This window comes from Juglans regia, chromosome 11, assembly GCF_001411555.2.
Source record: "Juglans regia cultivar Chandler chromosome 11, Walnut 2.0, whole genome shotgun sequence".
NCBI classification, from domain to species: Eukaryota; Viridiplantae; Streptophyta; class Magnoliopsida; order Fagales; family Juglandaceae; genus Juglans; species Juglans regia.
Genome location: NC_049911.1, coordinates 13,966,511 through 13,982,209, shown reverse-complemented (window position 1 = coordinate 13,982,209; position 15,699 = coordinate 13,966,511). Strand labels below are relative to the sequence as shown.

At 35.3% G+C, this 15,699-nt stretch overlaps 2 protein-coding genes across 2 annotated transcripts; both read left to right on the top strand.

The window, feature by feature from the left end:
* The first annotated feature begins 276 nt into the window (after positions 1-276).
* Positions 277-4,909, top strand: LOC109000376 (ataxin-10-like). Its single transcript, XM_018977225.2, has 3 exons — positions 277-423; positions 2,948-3,637; positions 3,768-4,909. Exons 2-3 carry the CDS (start codon positions 3,031-3,033, stop codon positions 4,634-4,636), a joined length of 1,476 nt encoding a protein of 491 aa, XP_018832770.1. The 5' UTR covers positions 277-423; positions 2,948-3,030; the 3' UTR covers positions 4,637-4,909.
* Positions 4,910-8,603: 3,694 nt separating this feature from the next.
* LOC109000323 lies at positions 8,604-9,634 on the top strand. Its single transcript, XM_018977156.2, has one exon. The coding sequence runs from the start codon at positions 8,718-8,720 to the stop codon at positions 9,495-9,497; it is 780 nt and encodes a 259-aa protein (XP_018832701.2). The 5' UTR covers positions 8,604-8,717; the 3' UTR covers positions 9,498-9,634.
* Positions 9,635-15,699: the final 6,065 nt, after the last annotated feature.

Genomic DNA, 15,699 nt, shown 5'->3' with positions numbered 1-15,699 from the left:
CCTCCTGATTAAGCTTCCCAAAATTAATTAAAACCCAAGAAAAATACAAACATGTTACACGTAACATTTTTCATCTGAATCGGATTTTTTCCGGCCAGATCCGGAAGTCAGAAAACTAGATTCTGATTCCGAATTTAGGCCCGGATCAAATTCGGGCCGGAACCCGGGTTGTACAATCCGGGTCAAACCGGTCCGGGTTCGGTATCCATTTTTTTAAAAAAAGATCAAACGCAAAACGACTCCGTTTTAAGACAAGGGTTAAAAGCCCTGCCTCGTATCATCCCCCCGCCCCTCTCGGTTCCGATTCTGCCGACGGAACACTAGCTTCCCTCCTCAGTGCCGAACTGCCGATCGAAGAAACGCCGTCATCCTCGTGACCCCACCATCGTCGTCGCCGAGTCGCCTCATCCTCTTGACTCCAAGGTTTGTTCTCTTCTTTTTATTCCGATTTGGTCTGTTTTCAAGTTTTTATGCTCAAATTTCATGACTGAGTTTGCAAATGCTTGAGGCATTTTCTCATGACCCCATCATCTCTCTCTTTCCAATTTGGGTCTATGTTGGGTTAGTTTTGTGTGAGGTACGTGATTGTTTAGAGGGTTTTGTTTCATTTTGGGTTAGTGATTGTTTAGAGGGTTTTGTTTCATTTTGAGTAGTTTTCTTGTTAACTTCAAATTTGCTTTCTGCTTGACGCTTGTAGACTTGTAGTTGTGGTCTGGGGTGGGGATCCATGTTGGGTTGGATTGGGTTGAGTTGGGAAGCAGAGACTGATATTATATGCTCCTCGATCGGGACTCGGTTCCAAAATATGTCTTATGCTTTCACTATTCATGATCTAATATTCCTGATATCCATTTTCAAATCCTCTTGAATGAACTTGCTTGCCGTTTCTGCAATAACTTGTGCTTGTGTAAATTAAGTTGAATGGGCCAGTAGTGTGTCTTTGAAACCAAGCTTCTTGTGAAAAAGTCATAGTACTTGGGATCAACTAGCAGGGTCATGGAATCGCATGCCAATATGTATTTCTCACACCCCAGTCCTGAATAAAAAGAAAGAGCCAAGTTTGTTTACAAACTCTGATCTGATCCTTTATTAATTTGGTAAAGCGTACGATTCTATTCATCATATTGGTACTTGCATTATCAACAATATTTGGAGCCAGTAATATTGGGAGCATCTGTAGCACTTCTCTGTCTAATGTAATCTATAGATTGTGAGCATTGTTAGCATAATGAGAGGATGATGGATTGCATTTAATACTTCTCTTTGACAGTTAGCATATTTTATTTTTTTCAACTTCTCCATCATTCCTTAATGCTTTTCCTTTTTTCATACTCTTTGTGAATGCACTATAATTACTTGTATTTTTGAAAATGGGCTTCATTGAGCAATTTCATATTATATGGGCAATATCTCATGAAACTTTAGGTTGATTATTTATTTTGTTATATTTGATTATTAGTGTTTGATTATTTATTATACTGTGTTTGAACAAGACCGAGAGCAGAATGGGGGAGTAGGTTCGCTGGAATTGATATACGACAGTTGCTTGTATTGAGTTTACGTAAATTCCCTTGGTGAGAATTCGAATAGAGTAGGTGCCCATGGTGCTGAATTGGAAAATGATACTTGCACGGTGTGCACAGACCAGAGGCAGAGTTCATCTCACGGTTCACCCAGTACCCACCATTTTCTCTCAAGTTGTGTTAGCACGAGAGTGGTCACCAGCTTTTTTATATATAATTCTTTTTATATTTTTAAATATTTTAAAAAATAAAATAAAATAAAAATTAATTTAAAAATACTTTCTTAACAATTAAATAAATAAAACATAATAATAATAAAAAAAAAATCAATCGGTTGGTGACTTTTGTAATGCTGCAGCCTCGGTTGATGCAGCATTTTCCTTTTCTCTCGCTTCCCCAAGGTTTCCCCCAAATTCTCCCCTCCCCCCCAATTTTCGGTTGTGCCCCTTTTTTGGTCCTCTAGGGACCTCTCTCTCTCCTTGAATCCGTTACTGTCAGATATCCAAGCAACAACTCTCTCCCTAGCTCTAAGGTAATCGAAATTTTTTATGTTTAATTTCTTTGGTTCTTCAAATTTCTAGGGTTCCTAAATTTTCTAGATAATTGGTGGAATGTTAATATGCTATTCAGAGCATGAAGCAACATTTTTTTTGTAGCAAATTACAAGAATTTTGGCTGCTTGTATTTGGGTTTGGGTTTGGGTTGTATTGTATATAGTTTCCTTGAATAAAGTTATCCTGGTTTTCACAGAATGCCCAATAACTGTTTGATTGAATGCCCCATATAATTGTTTGATGGTTGTTTTTTTTTTCCTACATATTTTTGCATGCCTTGGTATAACATGGGATTTTGCATTACAATCCCCCATTTGAAATCCTTTTTCTCAAAACGAGTAGGAGGTTTTTGAGTGGGTTGGGGGACGGCCTGAAAAAAACAAAAAAAACTTTGTACCGTGCACGGGAGTTTCATGGAAGTGACACGTCGGCCTGTGCACAACAGTCCATTTGCACCCTGACTCTTCGGTTAATATATGATTAACCAATGGCGATGCCCATCAAATTTGATTGGTTTGGAAAGCTAATATAATATTACCACCAATAAATCCTCGTCTATTCCTCCAACACATTGCCTTAGGGCAGAATCTCGAGAAGGAAATATTAAGCCCATTTCTTATGACTGGTTATTATCTCATATGGTTGTGCATGTGATTTTAGAACTGGATTAGAATTGCTTCATATTCTGACTGATCCATCTCAATTGTTAATATATATTTTAATTGAAGTTTAATTCTGACTGAGCTTCGGTTTTGCTCTATTCAGATTGCCAGACACATAGAATGGGTATTTTTTGTAATTGAAATCTTGCACATGGATGTTTAAATTTTTCTTGAAAGTGCTTTGATTGTTTGTAACCTATCTTTTCAGGATAAAATATAGAGTTCTTTAGTTACTAGAAGGCATTGTTTTAGTATCTCTGAAAATCAAAATAGATAGCCTTTTGTGAAGTAATGGATGAGGATGCATCATTGGAGTTCTCTCTCCCACAAGATATACTCTCCCCATTACTCGGTGCTTCAAACTCATATTCCTTGGAAGAAGCATTAGAAAATCTTATAAAAGCTTCTAGAACCGATGTTGGCCGCAAGGACCTTGCTTCCAAGAAGATCTTGTCGACAGTTCTTCAGCTCAGTCAGTCTCTCCCTTATCCTTCTGGTTGTCACCTTCTCACTTCATCTTTAAAGGTCCTCAGAAATCTGTGTGCTGGTGAAGTTGCTAATCAGGACGCATTTATTGAACAAAAGGGAGTTGATATTGTTTCCACAATTTTGAGGTCTGCTGTGATTCTGTCCAATCCAGATTATGTGACTGTGCAAATGGGGTTGCAGGTATTGGCGAATGTATGTTTGGCTGGAGAAGAACATCAGTGTGCTGTTTGGAATTGTTTCTTTCCGGATGACTTTGTTCTCCTCACGAGAGTCCGAAGCCAAAAGACTTGTGATCCATTGTGTATGGTTCTTTATGCTTGCTGCGATGGAAGCACGAGACTGTTTGAGGAGCTTTGTAGTGACTTTGGATTGCCTATTGTGGAAGAAATTGTACGGACGGCTTCTGCAGGTAATTTGGGGTGGTTATTGTCATCTACATTTTTTTGATAAGTTGTTATTTTCATCTACATTTGTGTGTGTTTATTTGTTATCTTTTTAAACTATATTTCTGTGTTCTTTTTGCTTGGTTGTCTTAACAGTTGGTTTTGGAGAGGATTGGTTGAAGTTGATCCTTTCAAGGATCTGCTTAGAAGAACCCCACTACCCTCGATTGTTCTCCAAATTAAGCCTTGTTGGCGAAGATACTGAATTTAAAGATGATAGTTTCTCGCCAGAACAAGCATTTCTTTCTAGAATTGTATCAGAGATCTTAAATGAACGGATTGATGAGATTTTTGTCCCTAATGATTTTGCTTTGTTCGTTTTTGAGATATTCAAGAGATCTGTTGGATTTACTATTTCTATTCCGAGATGCAAGTCTGGTCTTCCAACAGGCTCTGCTTCAATAGATGTTCTTGGATACTCACTAACCATTTTGAGAGATATTTGTGCCTCCAAAAGTATGGGAGGCTCAAAGGAGGAGGATTCAGTAGATGCTGCTGATATGCTACTACTATCCTCTGGACTCGTAGAATTGCTTTTATGCTTACTTGGTGAGCTTGAGCCGCCGGGGATAATAAGGAAATCCCTCGAACAGGGTGAGGAGAAAGACAAAGCAAGTTCTTTTCCATCAAAGCCTTGTCTTTACCAGGGATTCAGGAGAGACATTGTTGCCGTCATTGGCAATTGTGTATATGGGAGAAAACATATACAAGATGGAATTAGGCATAAGAATGGGATTCCTCTGCTCTTGCAACAGTGTGTTACAGATGAAGATAATCCGTTCTTGAGGGAATGGGGCATTTGGTGTGTGAGGAATCTATTGGAGCAGAATGCAGAAAATCAGCGAGCGGTAGCAGAATTGGAGCTTCAAGGATCTGTTGATGTGCCCGAATTAACTGGACTTGGTCTCCGAGTGGTGGTGGATCCAAAAACTCGACGTGCAAAGCTTGTTAATGTCCCACGATGAACTTTCAAGCTGCAAAAGAGTTTTTAGATGCCTTTTTTTTTTTAAAGTGAAAGGGTATGCGATAGGACCAGGTTCGAGCTTGTTGGCGCGCAGATTTCCTTTAAATGTTCTCAGATGGCATTAGAAGATCAAGTGTATATATTTTTCTGTTCTAAGTAGCTATAAAATCAACTTTTTTGGTGGTTATGGATGTTATCCCAAGATTCTTTTGATAATATATAATGTTACTGTCATCATCTCAGCATACTTTGTTTCTGGTGGTGTTGCCGCTAAAATTATGCTTGCTTTTTAGAAGACAAATATCACTCCCGATCATTGCCGCGATGTAACTATTTTTGCAATTGCATTTTGCAGGCCAAGCTTTTGATTTCTTGATCTGTTTCTTGGAGTTCAATGTTTGTGGGTATGTTGAGATATATCAACTGGTGTCTCGACGGTGCAAGCTTTCGTGTTGTCTTTATTTTATCAAACCGATCAATGTCGTTCAATTTCATTGTGTCGTCCGAGACGACATGCTGTGGTTTCTGTTTTAACGAAATGGGCATTGTAATTCAATGTTCGGTTTTAAAATTCTAACAAAACCATCCGCACCTCAGCAATCAAACAAGTTGACAAGGGGTGGATCTTCCAACTCGATTAGACATGTTTGAAAATCGTTTTGATTCAATTTCATCTCGTCTCATTACATCTTATTTTTTCTTAAACTTCATTCAAATACAAATAATTTCAAATTAATTATTAGAACTTTTCCAAATTTACAAATAAATAAATAATTATACTTTTTCAAGTTCCAAAATAAAAATAATATTCTAATAATATTTTAATTTTATAATATTTTTTTCAACATTTATCTCTCATTTTTTAAAACAATATAAAATATTGTAACTCAAACTTTTTTACTACTATTCACAATTTTTTTTTTTTAAAAGAGAATGATACCTCAATTTTATTGATAACTCTCACTTGTGGTATAGATGAAAATCGTGGTTACAACCAAACACCTCGATGTTGCACATATTCAATAAAACCAAAATCCAGGCATAAAAATAACCTAATCTCAAATCCATAATACAATGTATCAAACTTATTTAAATATAATAAAAACCTGAAAGGAAGCACAAACAACAACATCACGACGAAATCCTCAAGTAAGGAAGATCAAATCTATTTATATACAAATTATTTTACTATTATTTTCAGATTTTTCATCTCATTTCAATCTCCAAACATCTATTTTAAGACTTTCAATTTGGCAGATCCAAATTTCCTATTGAATGTCCTTATTTTTAGTTGGGTATAGAGCCAAAATGAATAGGAAGAGTTCTAAATTTGTTACTTGTGCAATAATCTTTTGGAGTCATCCCCAAGATATGGTCTCCAAATCTTGACACAATGAAGAGTTAATCTAACTATTCAAATCAGCCCTAAAACAAATAGCTTCTAGTAGTCTTGGGAAAAAAAAAAAAAACGAAGAAGAAAAATAAAAAGATACTACAATCTCATGTTCTATTCGACTTTTCACAGACGCCATAGATTCAACATATTTCTACCGGTAGACCGCATGGACTGACCCTGAAAAGTAGACCTCGTAGACTCACTGACCAAGGGACGTTGTGCATTCGCTATCACTCTAGAAGATGCCACGAGGCAAGGTACCACTGGTTGGTTGGTGATCTCACCTGGCTAATATAGAAATGCTACTCGCATAAATTATATAAATTAAGGTAATTAATTATTGACAAAACGCACATTTTACTCAAAAAAAAAAATATATATATATATATATATATTTTAAATTAGGTTGACACATTTGGCATCCAGCAAAATATTGTTGATTTTTCCATTAAATTTTCAATATTTTTGTTGACAAGTAGTACGGATGATGCACATATAGAAATAGTCTTTAGATTCAATCATTTTCTTGCCCCACCTAGCTTTTATGCATTGCAAATAATAAATGTATTTTCTCATGAAAACAGAAATTACAGTAAAAAAAAAATAAAAATAAAAAGGAGAAATGACATTTAAAGTATATTAAGATATACAAGTCTTGCGTATTTATTTAAAAAAAAAAGAGTAAATCTGATGCTCATAAAAATATTATTTTTTAATAATAGACTCTATTTTTTTCAATTAGAACACGCGAGATTTGCATGTATTTAATGATACAGCTTCGTTTGTTTTTACAATTCCTTTTAATTCATTTTATCTCATTTAATCTAATAATTAAAACTTTATCAAATTTTTACATAAAATAAAATAAATAATTTAATAATTTTAAATTTTAAAATAAAAATAATATTTAAAAAATATATTTTAATAATATTTTATTTAATTTTTAATTTTAATTTTAACTCATCTTATTTCACGTAAAGTCGTTAACCTAGAACCAGATGACATGAAATTCACCGATATTCGAGCTGGTATATATTCACAATTCAATGGCGTATCCCTTTTTGTACGTTTGGAAAAGCCAATCTATTTTACTTCTGTCCTCTATCTTGAATCTTGATCATTCATATCCTCCCAGCTAGGGAATATTTGACCGGACCGTGTCATGCATGCAGCAGTTGAAAACCAGTAATCAAAGTTCTAGAGACAAGCTGAAAAACAGGGCAAGAGTTAGTAAACAAACTAAATATATAACTAGAACGGTATAAAACCTCAAAACTTGTTGGACGGTTTGCGAAGATTTTCAGCTGTTAAATAAATTCTTGAGCTTGATCGATCAAATTTAGTTAAAGTTTAACGCGTGATAGTATTTAGAAAGTCATGGTTTGATTTTTTATATTTGAATATCAGTTGTACTTTCGTTACATAAAATCTTACTGACTTATATCATGCCACGCGCGATTGAATAGCCGGAAGAGCTAGCATGCAGGACAAAGATTGAATAGCACCAAATTGGAAGGGCCATGGGAAAAGTCCAACGAGGAGGAGTGACACATCTCACATCCATGTCATCTAGCTGTCTGCCAATTGAACAGAAGTGAGTGGCCGGGGACACCACCAAGCTGAAGAAGTTCCACATGACCTGATCAACTCAGCCGGCCGCCTCCTTCCGGCCCACCGGATGAATCACCACATGAATTTACAACTACTTGGGACACAAATACTGCAGCCTCCATACCCAAAATAAATGCTACTAAAATCATCTAGAAGACTGTCTGTCTATCCAAGTATATATCCTGCATGACGAAAAAAGGTCCCTTGAGTTCTTGATCAAATTTTGTGTTTTTGTTTAAATTTGAAATTTCTAAATGAGAGATATATACTATGAATCCTATGATATTTGTTACACATTTAGTGCTATATAAAATAAATACGTATTAATATTTTTTGGAAAATTTTATTTATAAATCTGTATAGATAATTAATACATCTAATAACATATTTACGGAACATAATTTAATTTTAAAAAATTAAAATCTAAGTATTATAAATTGAATCTTCATTTAAGTAACGTGTATACTATATATCTTATTTCAAAATTCAAACGGTAGTAAAGAATAAAAATAATTCTTCTTATCAGCCATTATTCACCCTTACACCCCACCCTATGAAGAAAAAAAAAAATTGTCAAATATAAAATGTAAGGTAAATAGTGACTGATGTATAACAAATCTCAAATAATATTAACTCAATTTGTTTTCTCAACTTTTCACCGCCCGCTTTTCTAGAAGCCTAGCTAATTATAATTTAAAAGTACTCCTTTATTAGCATATATAAATTTTCTTTTCAGGTTTTATATTTCTTTTCCTCTAGAAGGCACAAGCACTATCAACAGCCCCGAGGACCTCCTTATATGGACAATGTTAGGGTCCACATTAAATGTGCATTCTAAATATGCATACTAGTGTAAATAATGTGACGTGTATTTATTATTTTTCAATTTTAAATTCATTATAATATCCTTTTTCCCTCCTTATATATATGGGTAGTTCATTCAGGTCCCCCAATCACCAAGCTAGAAGACACGAGACCAATAAGCGATTGGAGCACAAACTATTCCTCCATTGCTCAGCCTCTTCACTTTGGATCATCCATTTAATTCTCCTGCGACTCTTTCAGTTCCTGCAACATGGCAGTTCAGGAACCTTACCAAGACCCAGTAGATCAAGAAAACACCGACCTGCAAGATTCATATGAGGCAGAAGAAACACTCTCTTTTTGTGATCTTCCCATCTACAGTGACGCATCCAACTGGGATGATTACTCAAAAGAAGATCAAAGCTTGTCCGATGACAATGACTTGTTCGAGTTCTTAAGCGAGGAGTTCACCGCCTCTACTTGTGCAACAACAGTGAACAAGAACATCATCTTCTGCGGTAAACTCATCCCCTGCAAAGACCTACCCGAACCCGAAAAAACACAGAACCAAGAAAGCACCACCAACACAAAGCGAAATCACGCGAAGACGGGTTTTCTTCGATGGAAATCACTCTCTTTCAACAAAAGAAGGAGCTCCTCAAAATTCTCGAAGCTGCCAGAAGATGAACACTCAAAAAATTTGGCATTACCTTCATCAAAAGGTTATGTTTACGGTACTAGTAACTGTGATTTTTCAGTAGGGAAGGTGTCGATGCTGGCATCTTCGTCCAAGTCCCGGTGGTATTTGTTTATGTTTGGGATGACCAGGTTTCCTACGGAGATGGAGCTGAAAGATATGAAGATGAGACAGAGTCGGATGAGGAGGCAATCATCGATGTTCCGTTCGGTTCAATGCGATGAAATGATCAAAGGCAACGAGGATAGAAGCAGAGGGAAGGGGCTGTGGAGGCTGCTAAGGATTTTGGGATTGGGGTCACGCAGGAAGAGTCAGCATTCGACTACAATAAATCAGGCCTGTGGAGGCTGCTAAGGATTTTGGGATTGGGTTGTGGAGGCTGCTAAGGTTTTTACGGCCGTAAATAGGATGTATTGTGGCCATTGTTTTAATCGACGGAAATTTAATTTTAATAATATTTTGTTATGATGATAAAATTAGTGGCAAAAAGTACAAAAGTCGCGGCAAAAGTAAATTATATATTTTCCTCCATGATTTTCTATCTTCGCACTTAAAATTAAGTGACAATTTAGAAATCGCCATAAATAACGTCTATTTGAGACGAATTTTTTTGTGACGATTTTAAAATTTTTAAGAAAAAACCTAATTTCTTGTAGTGTTCAAATGATGTCGTGTGCTCGTACGTGTGAAAGGGGTTGGTGCTCGTACTTGTGTCAAAACAAGCTAAGATGTTTTTCAAGATGCTACTCATCATTCCACACCACATACTTTATATATTTTAAAATTATTATTTATTTTTATCATTTTATTTTATTTTATTCTTGCTAAATTAATTGAGTTGTTCTATTTATTATTCATACACTATATACTTAATATAGAAAAAATGAAAAAAAAAAAAGACAAAAAAATGAGAAGTAAAATTATTCTTTGCCTATTTTGAATAGCCAAGTCCGAACAAGCCAGGATTGACTTGGCCGTTCTGTGACCTGTCTACCGATGATGGCCTGAGCCCCAAGGGCTGTGAAGGTCATGGCATCAAAGGGTGTCCAACTTTGAGTAGGCTATCCATGTGTTCTACTTTTGTGCGAAATCAAATAATAATTTAATGCCTCATCTTTGGGTACACATTATTTTTTAAATAATTAATGTGACAGACGTACGTTGATATATCAGTCTCAACCACTTCAATAATATTATACAAATGTCACATCTAAATATAAACATTGACACGGTAACAAATTTTGACGACCCCGAGTCTTGTGTACGTACGCAGTATGTAGGATCAAAAAGTGGTTTTAAATGACTCTTGAGCAATTTCATCTTCAAACTTGTATTTTCTTCCCATTCTCTCTATATTTCTTTGACCGTATATATACCCGTGATTCTCCTTTAGAGAAAATGTCCTTTGCCATTAACATCTGCATTTTTTCTAGAAAATAAAAAAATAAATAGACCCAAGTTTTTTATATGGCCCCACTCACTAAAATAATATTGAATTATTCTATTCTTAATGCTCAAATTGATACATAAAGTATCTCATCCACATCATTTAAATGGTAAAATCTATTTTGTAAGATTCAGATTTTTAAATTTTTTTTTCAAATTAAATTATGTTATATAAATATTTTTTATTAAATGTATAGCCTACACCAGTTTATAAATAGAATTTTTCCAAATGTTATATTACAAATCAGCCGAAGATTAAAAAAAAACCCTAATGAAGACTTTCTTTACCTTTGACCTAATGAAAAAAAAGGAGTATAGAACACTTCCAAGCAAACAAAATCAAGCACTTAAATTGTAAAGAACTAATATCAGTTTATACAGCTATTTCATCTAATTTTGGGTAGTCCACTTTTATCCACAACAAAATTCCATAGATGAATTTAGCTAATTTGGAAACCAAATCGTATGACTCATACCTTGACCATCCGCCAATCTGTTTCTCTCTCTATTAATGTGCTGAAGTTCAAAATTTAGAACCCTATCATAACCAAGAATGTCTTCCCAAAGATCTCGATATCGACACGGAGGGCATGCCTATACCAGGTAATCACCAAAAGCATATCCGCCAATGAATTAATCAGAGTTTTTGTGTTCTGAACTTAAGGAAGGAATCTTTAAAAGATTTATATTATGAACCCATTAGGTAGAACTCACCATTGAAAACCGACTTACAAGGAAAGGATGCGTAGGGGCTTATAAACCATCAATCAATTTCATACTTAGTCGATGTGGGATCGTAACAATTACCACGCTCCGCAGCAGACATCTATGGCAGTCTCGATGCTCCCAAAAGTTGGCTGTGCACTAGGTCATTCCTAGCCTTGGACGAACATTGACATGCCGGCATCACCCCCCGTACTGCACGATTGCAACCATGTCACAACACGGACTGTATACGTGGGGTGGCTCTGATACCATTTGTTATGAACCCACTAGGTATAACTCACTTTTGAAAACCGGTTTACAAAAGAAAGATGATTAGCGGCTTATAAACCACTGACCAATCCCATACTTAATCGATGTGGGGTCGTAACAATTTAAAGTTGAGAGATCACACTGCCAGGAATACACCTTTTGAAGGTTTGATCAACATGTGCAGCTCTTGCAACCACCTAACAATCTTCCAAATAATGTTTAACAGTCTTGACCACACCTTCATGTTTTGCCAGATTTCGAGCAAGCCATAATTCCCAGATAATCAGGCAGGACATGCTGAGCAATAGATGAATTTGGTCAGAAACATGAAACACAGAACAACGTCATGTTTGAATCTTTATCCCTCCATCCAAGACTGTAACATCTGCATCTACCATGTCATCTCTGGATGCCCTTCTATGTATATTCTTTTTTGACTCTGATCTAGGATGGAACTGCAGCAAGTATTAGGGGCCCATTTGATAGATTTGAAATCTGAAATGGTTTTCGGGCCTTAGATAGTCATCCTCAGTAATATAAGCCCGAAACGGAACAAAGCCTTCTTCTCCTTGTTTGTTTGTTTTTTGTTTTTTTTCATTTTTTTTGGTAAAAATTGTAATAAAGTAAATTTATTTTTTCCTCTTACTAATAATTTCATTGTAATACCCCGAAAGTGACTGTTAAGCAGGAATAGCGAGTAGACCCCTCATATTTCTCAAATTGTGCAATTAGCACGATTGTGGGACGGTATTCAACTATATATATATGATATAATAAATATGGATTGGTGATTAAATTGAGTAGCCTAAGGCAAGCCCGATGTCTGACTGGAAGTCTGGCAGACATGATGTATGTGTGTAATCAATATCTGATAAGATTTCAAAATATTTTATCGAATATTTAACACTTTATTGCTTAAGAAAATGAATGCCATTGGAACACCGTATTTCATGTCAAGTTTTGTGAGTGTGAAGAAGTAGAATTGAAAGTTGTTGCCATAAATTTTCTATTAAAATTTAAAAACTGTGACAGTGGTATTTTTTTTTTCTTCGAGAAGGAAAAAATAGATCTGCTCCACCATCTCCCAAGCTTCAACTCCCGTACTCCACCCCGGCCTTACCATTCCGCCACCTCAAGTTTCAAGCATCCATCAACAATGCCAAACTATTCCGTTGCCTCCATTCCAAGGCTAAACCCTAAGTCCACCGCCTTACCATTCCGATGCCTCCACCCCAATGCCTAAAATCGAAGCCCCTCACCATTCAGTCTAATGCAGAAACAAGCTCAGCTCTAGCCATTCACCGTTCACCATTAATTTGCCACTCACTATTGTCACGCCGATAGAGGTAAGGGCATTCTATTTTCTCTCTCTTCCCTTTTCTCTATATTTTTTCTCTCCTTTTTCTTAGTTTCTCAGACTCAAGAGTCTTCACCATTGGGCTAGAGAGCTTTGACTCCAGTGACAAACCAAGAGAAAAAAAATCATGAAGCCTTTGGTATATTTTCTCTTCTAATGGCCCCTCTGCAAATCTGTTAAAAAAGTCACATTTGAACTATTAATTGAGTTTTGTATGTATTTTTCAGCTGTCAATATATATTTGAAAAGGTTTTGTGATATTGGTTGTAAATTTAGCTTTTAGTTGCTCTTAACTAGAAAGAGTTTTAATTAAATACTCAAGCTATGACTCGTCTTTGTTAGCAATCAAGACTTCTTTATTGTCATAAATTCATCTTCATACCAACATCAAGCACTTGGCTGATCTGCATAATTTGGTTAATTGGTTTTTTTTTTTATTTTTTTATTTGGTCGATTGGGTTTTCAGCACTAATGCTTGGTTAAACAAATTATCCAATCCAACTTGAGAAAGTAGGCCTTCTAACAGCTAGACATTATTCTCTATACAAAAAGTATAATATCATGTGTTCCTACTTGAATTCAAAGTAGTTTAAGAAATTGTCTGCTCAATTTGCCTTAGGATTATAGTAGTTCCTGAAATTATAGTGTATATAAAATTTAAGAGGAGTAAAACATGAATGCAAAAATCATCTAATATAGAATACAACCCATGAATGCAAAAATCATGGTCTGAAAATAACTTCATAGTCATTATCCGCACCAAACAACGAGTTTCCTTCACCTTGAATTACTGTTTGTTTAATTTATTTTATATAACAATACACAAATTCAATTGAGATTGGTTCTTATAGTCAAGATAGATTGGTTCTTAAATTCGCATTCAAACAAACTCCACTCATGACTCCTCCAACTCTTGAATATTATCATGTGTGAATTCAATACAATAATGTTTAATACTTGGTTGGTTCTTAAATTTAGCAGTTGTTCTTATATAGAAATAGAGGTTGTTGGTGCGATGCGACTGTAGGAGATAGGTTTTATTTTTGGAAGCTTACGATTATATTCGTTTTATCATATTTTTGTAATTGTTGTTGGTGTAATTGTGGGGTTGAAAGTTTTGAAAATATTGGTGGGGTGTAAGAAAGTTCTCAAAATTTTACTTGGTTGTTTTTGCAATTCATATTGACACAATGTTTGAAGCACGTAATAGCATTAGCAATATCTCACGCTCAAGAAACTCTCGTCAAAATGAATATCCAATATGTTTTTGTAGTATTAAAGTATGTCGACAAACTGCACATACATAAGGTAATGACGGGTGCTGATTTTTCAGTTGCCAAAACTTTGATGTATGTTTTTTAACTCTTGTTTGTTAAGAAGTGATTGGTAATCTTTGTTTGCTAATATGTATTAGTTGATTTTGCAGACTGGACATTCTTGCTAATTTTTTTGTTCGCATGACCCGGAAAACCACCTGCATATGGTGAGAAGAGAATCAACTATTTAAAAACCAAAAGATATAACTAGCAATGAATATTCAAACAACTCGACATTGACTAGAAATAGAGACCGAGAGGTGCAAAAGAAAGTTTGAGAGGCTCAATGTAGTTTTAGTAATTTCAATGTCACAAGTAGTACTTTGTTTAGGCATGCTTTTTGAAAATTTTTGATAAAACAATGTGATCAAGATGTAATTAAGCATACTTAATTTGCATTTTAGCTTAATTTTCAGCTTCTTTGGATCAAAAGAGTACTATGCCGTCCTTTCCCGGTCCTTTCTAGATAATTGTTAAACATCATTTTATTTGTTCTCTTTTCCAAGGATGACAAACAGTTTTTATGCTACCATTATAATTACCATGTGAATTCTTATATCAACTCTAAGAAAACATACTGATTCCATGAACAAACTATATTCGTCCAAACAAACAGAGCAAATATACAAAATCAATAGGCTATCTTCCAAAAGCATGGCGTCATCATTGGATGTGATAAAGGCTAGCTAGACCAATATTGGTCCTTCCCCTCATTAATCAACCAGAAAAATGGATTACAGTTTAAGCCCCTATTCTTATGGTGGTACTGGCACTGGTACAAGGGAGGCTGGCTCTTGGCCACACGAAGTTCTAGTTCAAAATGCAGATGTCCATCCCAGATAATGTCATACCAAACGGAATCAAGAGGTTACGTATATAGAGCGTGGCTTATTTTGCAACGCCGTATAGGAATTAATTCCCTTATAAATGACAACGTAGTTTCATTACAGAAAAAGAGATCAAACTTGATCAATAAAGCATTTAAATACTCAAGAACAACAACAAAAAATAATTTACAATAGCAACATGGCTATGGAGACAAAATACACTAAAATTAAATAGTCATCTCCACAAAAAAATATGTCAACGTCACCATTTATACTTCACCAAAATATAGTCATCATCTCCACCAAAAAATGTGTCATCTCCACCAATGATACTTCACCAAAAAGTAGTCATCTCCATCAACTTCAAAAGTCATGATCTCCATGCAGGATGATACTTCACCAACAGCTATCCATCTCCACCAATAATAACCCACCAATAAAAGTCATCTCCACCAACTTCAAAAGTCATGATCTCCATGCAGGATGATACTTCACCCACAGCTATCCATCTCCACCAATAATAACCCACCAATAAAAGTCATCTCCAATGACCAGTATTCATCTACACAAAAAATTAATCTGTCCATCACCAAAAATACATCATTTATGAATAATTTCTTGGATCGTTATCCTGG